Genomic DNA, 7500 nt, shown 5'->3' with positions numbered 1-7500 from the left:
GGCATGCGGCAGATAGGTGGACGCCGCGACAAAGGGGCAGGGAAAGGTGAGGGAGGCGGTGTGTGTGTGTGTGTGTATGTGTGTGTGTGTGTGTGCGTGCGTGCGTCTGTGTGTGTGTGTGTGTGTGTGTGTGTGTATGTGTGTGCGTGCATGCATGCGTGCGTGTGTTTGTGTTTGTGCCTCTGTGCCTGTGAGTGTGTGTGTGTGTGTGTGTGTGTGTGTGTGTATGTGTGTGCGTGCATGCATGCGTGCGTGTGTCTGTGTCTGTGTCTGTGTCTGTGAGTGTGAGTGTGTATGCGTGCATGTGTGTGTATGCTGCTATGTCATCGTAAGGTGTGTGTGTAGTGTGCGTTGTGTGTCTGTGTGCATGAGACGTGTATGGCATTGTGCTGCAAGGTGAAGGAAAATACAAAGGGAAAGGTGACACAGAGGCTGTGTGTGTGTGTGTGTGTGTGTGTGTGTGTGTGTGTGTGTGTGTGTGTGTGTGTGTGTGTGTGTGTGTGTGTGTGTGTGTGTGTGTGTGTGTGTGTGTGTGTGTGTGTGTGTGTGTGTGACTATATGAGAGAGGTAAGCTGGAGACAGGGAGCTGTTGTCGCATCTTCGTGACTCCCGCTCTCCTCCGAGCATTCTCACTGGCGTCCCATTTGACAGCTGCCTCGCCTGTGCAGTTATCACTCACACACACACACACGCACACGCACGCACACAGGCACACACACACACACACACACACACACACACACACACACACACACACACACACACACACACACACACACTTTAACGAACACAAGCATTCTCGAACACATGCATGCACGCACGCACACACACACACACACACACACACACACACACACACACACACACACACACACACACACACACACACACACACACACACACACACACACACACATCCGTGATCACATGAATAGTGATCTTACATCAGCTATATTTTTAGGCCTACCTGGGAGTGGTGTCTTTCACAGCAGAGACAGGAGACTGACGTGTGTGTGTGTGTGTGTGTGTGTGTGTGTGTGTGTGTGTGTGTGTGTGTGTGTGTGTGTGTGTGTGTGTGTGTGTGTGTGTGTGTGTGTGTGTGTGTGTGTGTGTGTGTGTGCGCACATGTGCGTGCGTGTGTGTGTGTGTGTGTGTGTGTGTGACTTTGTGTTGCTTTTTCATTGTAAAATGTGTGTGTGTCTGCATGCATGTTGACGTGTCACCGTAAAAAAATGTGAGAGACAGGAGACTGACGTGTGTGTGTGTGCGTGCGTGCGTGCATGCGTGCATGGGCGTGTGTGTGTGTGTGTGTGTGTGTGTGTACGAGAGGTGAGATGAGAGCTGGGTTGATCCACCTGAACTCTGAGATGACTCAAGCGCCACAGTGCTCTCGGTGGAATATGTGTCTCTGTGAGGGCATCTGAAGGTAACAAGTTCAGGTTGTTTTGGTAAAATACACTACGTATTTCTCGAGTAGTAGTATCCTGTGTTTTTACAATGTTATTGGCTTACAATAGTATGGTATAGCTTTTCTTAAACATTTTTGGGCCTTTCGGCAAGGGCGGCGGAATGTATTTTGAAGTGGTGGTGCATTTTTTAAAATTATTCTTTATTTCTCAACACTGTTACTCCTGCTGCACTCCACTCATTTCTCTGCAGTAAAAGTTGAGGAAGCCTCATTTACACTGTACAACGCTCCACTGCATCCCCCTTTTCGCACCTTTATCAAAGTAAGACACTGAAGGTGTGACAGAAAAGTAGCCGGAAAAGAGATGGGGCAGGGCTGCGAAATGACCCAAGCTGGACTTCAACCTGGGTCCCCATGCACGTGGGTGCTCTACGCAGTGTGTGTTACAGCACCCTCCAGTATGCCATGGTTTAAGAATAGCAATGCGATTCAGAGTAAAGTATCGTGTTTTTAAAAATAGTATTAAATGGTTTATAGTATTGCATGGTTCAGAATAGCATTCAATTTAATGCATTCTAAACTGAACAGTGTTCCATGGTTTAGAGATCAGTATTCAATGCTGGAGAATCATATTACATGGTTTAAAATCTGCTTAGTCAGCGTCTCTCCTAAAGTATCTTATTACATGTGAAACTATTCCAGACACGTACAAAATATATCTTGAGAAAAACACACCCGCACGTGCCTATTCACTTACCCGTGAAAAAATCTAGACTATTTTTTTTCCTTTCAAATTTCAGATGGTGGTCTCTGAGTGAATAACTTGGCTCATGTCACTAACTGCTGTCAAAACTAGTGTAGACTGCACACGTGTGTGCGTGCATGTGTGTGTGTGTGCGCGCGTGCTTGTGTGTGCAGGCGTGCGTGTGTGCGGGCGTGCGTGTGTGTGTTTGCCAAGATTAGGCCACCTTTGAAGTCATGGACCCGGTGACACAGGTTGGGTTTTAATAAGGCTTACTCAGTCAGTCACTCAGGGCCAGAGGGAAGCAGGCAGGCGGCCTGGGTTGAAATGAATACCTGCTCTATGTTGCACTTGTTTGTCTGTGTGGCTCCGGTTGCTGGGTCTGCATGGTGTGGCATGCCCATAGTCCTCTCTCCTCCTCTACTCTCCTGTTTACGCCTCCCCTCTCCTCTCCTCTTTGCTTCTCTTCTCCTCTCCTCCTCCCACTTCCTCCCCTCATCCCTTCTCCTCCTCTCCTCTCTTCTCCTATCCCCTGTTCTCTCTTCTCTTCTCCTCTTATCTCCTTTCCTTTCCTCTCCTCTTCTCCTCTCTTCTTTTCTCCTATCCTCACCTTCCCTTCCCTTCCCTTTCCTCTCCTCTCCTCTCTTCTCTTCTCTTCTCCTATCCTCACCCTCCCTCTCTTCTCTTCTCTTCTCTTCTCTTCTCTTCTCCTATCCTCACCCTCCCTCTCTTCTCTTCTCTTCTCCCCTCTTCTCTCTGTGTTACAGGATTTCATCTCAGGTTCCTCTCTCGCAGTGTGTGTGTGCATGTGTGTGTGTGGCAGCGAGACATGTTCAGGCACAGCCTTTCTCAGAGTGCACCAGCACCATCTAGTGAGTGAATGTTTTGATAGGATTTATTTGATAGGACCGACTGTGTGTGTGTGTGTGTGTGTGTGTGTGTGTGTGTGTGTGTGTGTGTGTGTGTGTGTGTGTGTGTGTGTGTGTGTGTGTGTGTCTTCTGTGTGTGGGAGTTCTGTAACTTGCATTGTATGTATCAGGAAAAATACGGCCATATTAAAAAATATTTTTTTTAAACACACCTACTAAGCCAGGACTGATGACTGATGGAGACTTTCAACAAATAAATGGAACAGAGAGGGGCATGGCAGGGCTACTGGCAAACTGACAGTCCTTGGGGGCCAAAGCTGGGTTTTTTGTGTGCATGAGACTGGAGCCTCAATTTAGAGGGGGCCATGCAAAAATGCTTGGGCCTGAGGACATTATGAGGGAGAGAGGGACATAGAGCGGTTGTAAAGACACGATAGAAAACAAGAAGACCATAAGAAGCAAACTTTTTGCCCCCTAAATGCTAGCCAGGCCGTGCCCTCCTAGTGACGCAACACCTTCAGTGTTGCTTGTAGTCAGGCCAAGAGCAATACAATATCATTTCTGAGCTCCCGAAAAATCGGGAACTCTTCCCACTTTGCCGGGAAGCACACACACACACGCACACACACACACGCGCACACACACCCTACTCTGCCCTCCAAATTACAATGCAAGCTTTTCTTTTTCCACCCCCTTTGTTCTTTTTCTCTCGCTCTTGAAGACCTTACCACCACTGTCAAAGGTAATTAGGCCGAGTCCTTGAACGAACACTTGTAGGCATGTAGGCACATTCAACTTGAATGCTAATGTTGAACTACATCGCCATATGATCCTAAGAGCTCATTCGCACGCCTGACAGGCTCTTGTTGGAGCATATTTCCGGGACTAATTGTTCACACCAGCGATAAGGCGTCATTTCCCCTCTCTTGAAACAGAAGGCTAACAAGCTATCGGCAAACACACCGCTCCGTCACGAAAGCTATCACAGTAATAACAGCTACGATTGCGCATTAAATGGTGATATTTCTCATGTTATCAGATTTTTGTATTGTCATTTGGTGGATTTTAAAACAAATCGTAATACCCTACTGACAAAACACCACCCTAACTATTTTGCATTTTCACACTCATCAAAAATTAATTTACAAGCCCTCCTTATCTTGCATTTAAAGAGCTCATTTTAAGTGATGAAGGGGAAAAAACACACGCACACAATGACACAGTTAGTTTTTAACCAACAACACTTAATTTATTCAGCCGAGATGTCCCGATCTCCTCAAACAATCTCAGTCAGCCCATCAGAATGGAGGAGTGCTGATCACATGATGGGCACTCACAGGAAATTAAGTCATGTCAACAACAGAAAAAAATATCAATAAATTAAATCATATCAATCATATCATATCAATTATAACCCTTCCAGCCCTCCCCCAAATCCCGACCCTTCCGCATCCACACATAAATATATTAAAAACTTAAGAAAAAGAGAAATATCTTTGATGAAGGATTGTACGAAGGCGTGAGAGTGTGTGAGAGTGTGTGCGCACTTGCAATTCACAAGCACCAGTGGTTTTAATGATGGCCTAAAGGCCATAACAGTTAAGTAATAAATGTTGCATATTGAACCCCGAAGAGCCTGCCTTTAAATAATTAAAAAACAAAAAATATCCACAAAATAAAAATAAAACCATAGGATACTAAACTAGAGAAAATGGCCTGAGTTCCTGTTCCAAGTCTGAGGGCCTTTGAGTAAATAAAACCTATTTCTCTATGCTTCTAGCTGCACACACACATGCACACACACACCTACATAAACACACGCACACACACAGGCATAGGCTTACCACATGGGAGTTATTAAAATAAGGCACAGGGAAATGTTTGCCATCAATCAAAGCAAAAAAAGAGAAGAAAAGTTCAAGTTTTACCATACAAAATCAAAACAAAATAAAAATTAATACATCCCCTGCATATGCATCACAGAGGTACATACATTGGTACCGTTAACAAATTATTCTTTTGCTCAATATTTAACATTTGCATAAAAAATGCACAAACATTTCCTTTTTTTTCTCCGTTTTGTCAACATTCAGCAACTGTACATTATCGAAAGTGTTGATCGTAACAATGAGTGTGTTACTCGTCCATTTTGAAATGAAAAAACAACAAACTTTTAGTGGCAGTGGGTGGCAGCACTGTGTGGGTTTTTTTTACGTGCTCACCGATACAACTGAAACTCCTTCAAAAAATAATCAGTCATAGCCATGAAATGGCAAAAAGAGAGGTCTACCACAGAGAGAGAGAGAAAGAGAGAGAAAAAAAGAGAGCGACAGAGAGAGATTGAGGGTAAGGGATAGAGAATAACAAACAACAAAAAAGAGAGAGAGACAGAGAGAGAGTGAGGGTGAGGGATAGAGAATAACAAACAACAACAAAAGAAAAACCCTGAGATTTGGATTTCCACCGTGGTCACTCAGGTTCCTATTACAGACACGGCAGAAGTCTTCTCACTCCTATTGGCCAAGATCTGCCAGCATTTGACCAATTGCAAGACAGACCCTGGACCCTCTGACACTCATGGGCATCGCAACCAATCGTGCTGTGACCCGCTCCAGCTCTCTCGCCCAATAGGCTGGACACAGGTTGTCTTTGATGAAGTGATGCCCACCCCTTGAGTGGGTGCCAAGGTGAGATGCCAACGTCTTTAAGTGTGAGGGGAGGAGGGGTAGTGCCAGGTCAGCTGCTCTTTGAACCCCATTAGAAGATGCCTTCTGGTAGTGCGTCGACCGACGGCCTTCAGCATACGCTCGTTCTGCCAAGAGTCCATAGCTTAAACAACTGTCAGCGAATCACCTCTTTCTAAACACACACACGCACACAGACGCGCGCACACAGACGCGCGCGCGCGCGCACACACACACACACACACACACACACACACACACACACACACACACACACACACACACACACACACACACACACACACACACACACACACACACACACACACACACACACACACACACTTGTAACAGCTGCTGATGTTCATTTCCTTTGGCCTGTGCAGCATGGTTGTGTTTGTTTGTGTGTGTGTGTGTCCGGGGAGTTGGTTTGTTTGTTTGCGTGAGTGACAAGTGACAAGTGAGGAGTGTGTGTCTTTGCCTCTGTGTGTGTAGAGTACAGTACATCACTGTGTGAAGCTTTTCTTGATGGCCACATTGGGGAAGACGGAGGAGAGCTCCTGGACGACTCGCGTGTCAATCTGGGAGCAGAAGGACACGTCGACCAGCTTCAGATCCGGACACGATTGGAGGAGCTTCTTCAGGGAGGCGGGGCTGACCATCCGCGTTCCTGTCAATCAAACACAATAGATATTACTAACAGAAATACGTAATATGCTGCCAATAAGACATTATACAGGTATGTACATATACAGTGGTAGTAATAAGTATTTCATCCTTTGGTGATCTTGTTGATTTTCCCTGTAATAAAGACATGATCAGTCTATAATTTTAGTGGTGTGTGTTAACTAACACACACACGCACACACACTCACCTAGTATGTCCACGTGCTGCAGCTTGGGGCAGCAGTTGGCCATCTCCTCCACGTCCTGATCGCACACGCTGCGGTTGGCGGTGAGGAAGAGCTTGCGCAGGCGCGGCAGGCGTCGCACCAGCGTCTGGAAGCAGCCGGAGCTGCTCTGCAGCGTGGAGCACCAGCCCAGGTCCAGCTCCTCCAGGCGCCCGCAGCCCAGCGCCAGCTCCCCCAGGCCCCGCTCCGTCAGGCTGGGGCAGCGCCACAGGTCCAGCGACAGCAGGCCCCGGCAGCGCACCGCCAGCATGCTGGCGATCACGTCGTAGTCCTGGATCTGTGGACACGAGCACAGGCACACACACACACACAAAATAGGGTTATACACTGAAATGCTCTGTGGGCAAATACATATTAGAGGTGAGTATTGCCAACCACCTCGCGATACAATACAAATCCTGATACAGGGGTCACAATATGATGCGTATTACGATACATGTGCATCCAGATACAGTGATACATATTGCCATATTTTAGTTCAGAATTTTTTTCTGGAAACAGAAGAATAGACAAATAAAATATCGATACTGACGCCTCCAATACGGTATACATGTATCGTGAAGAGACCTGGGACAAGGTATCCCGATATTAATATTTTGAACACACCCCTAACACATATACACTACCCCAGCCCCTACGCCATCAGGCTCCCACAGCTCCAGAGGCCAACACGCATGCACACACCAAATATTGCATGCTTATTGGGCTTTTGCCTCCCACACACACACACACACACACGCACGCACGCACGCACACACGCACGCACGCACGCACAAACACACACACACACGCACGCACGCAGTGTAATGTACTCACCCTGACGCAGCTGCCCAGGTTGAGGTGCTGTAGCTCTGGGCAGAAAGTCAGGATACTCAGCAGGGCCGTT

General features: G+C 46.9%; 1 protein-coding gene across 1 annotated transcript in view; it reads right to left on the bottom strand.

Annotated features, from left to right (window-relative positions):
* Positions 1 to 5981: 5981 nt before the first annotated feature.
* The window catches only part of fbxl4 (F-box and leucine-rich repeat protein 4), a 15609-nt gene continuing 14090 nt past the window's right edge, over positions 5982 to 7500 (bottom strand). Inside the window, exons 6-8 of the mRNA XM_063198301.1 lie at positions 7431 to 7500; positions 6579 to 6891; positions 5982 to 6373 (exon numbers count right to left, since the gene is read on the bottom strand). The exon at positions 7431 to 7500 is cut by the window's right edge and continues 2 nt beyond it. Coding sequence (XP_063054371.1) covers positions 6210 to 6373; positions 6579 to 6891; positions 7431 to 7500 — 547 coding nt within the window. The 3' untranslated portion in view covers positions 5982 to 6209. The remainder of the gene's footprint in view (positions 6374 to 6578; positions 6892 to 7430) is intronic.

Source organism: Engraulis encrasicolus, chromosome 5 (genome assembly GCF_034702125.1).
Source record: "Engraulis encrasicolus isolate BLACKSEA-1 chromosome 5, IST_EnEncr_1.0, whole genome shotgun sequence".
Taxonomy (NCBI): Eukaryota; Metazoa; Chordata; class Actinopteri; order Clupeiformes; family Engraulidae; genus Engraulis; species Engraulis encrasicolus.
Note: the sequence above shows the minus strand (reverse complement) of the source record. Positions and strands in the feature narration are given on the sequence as shown.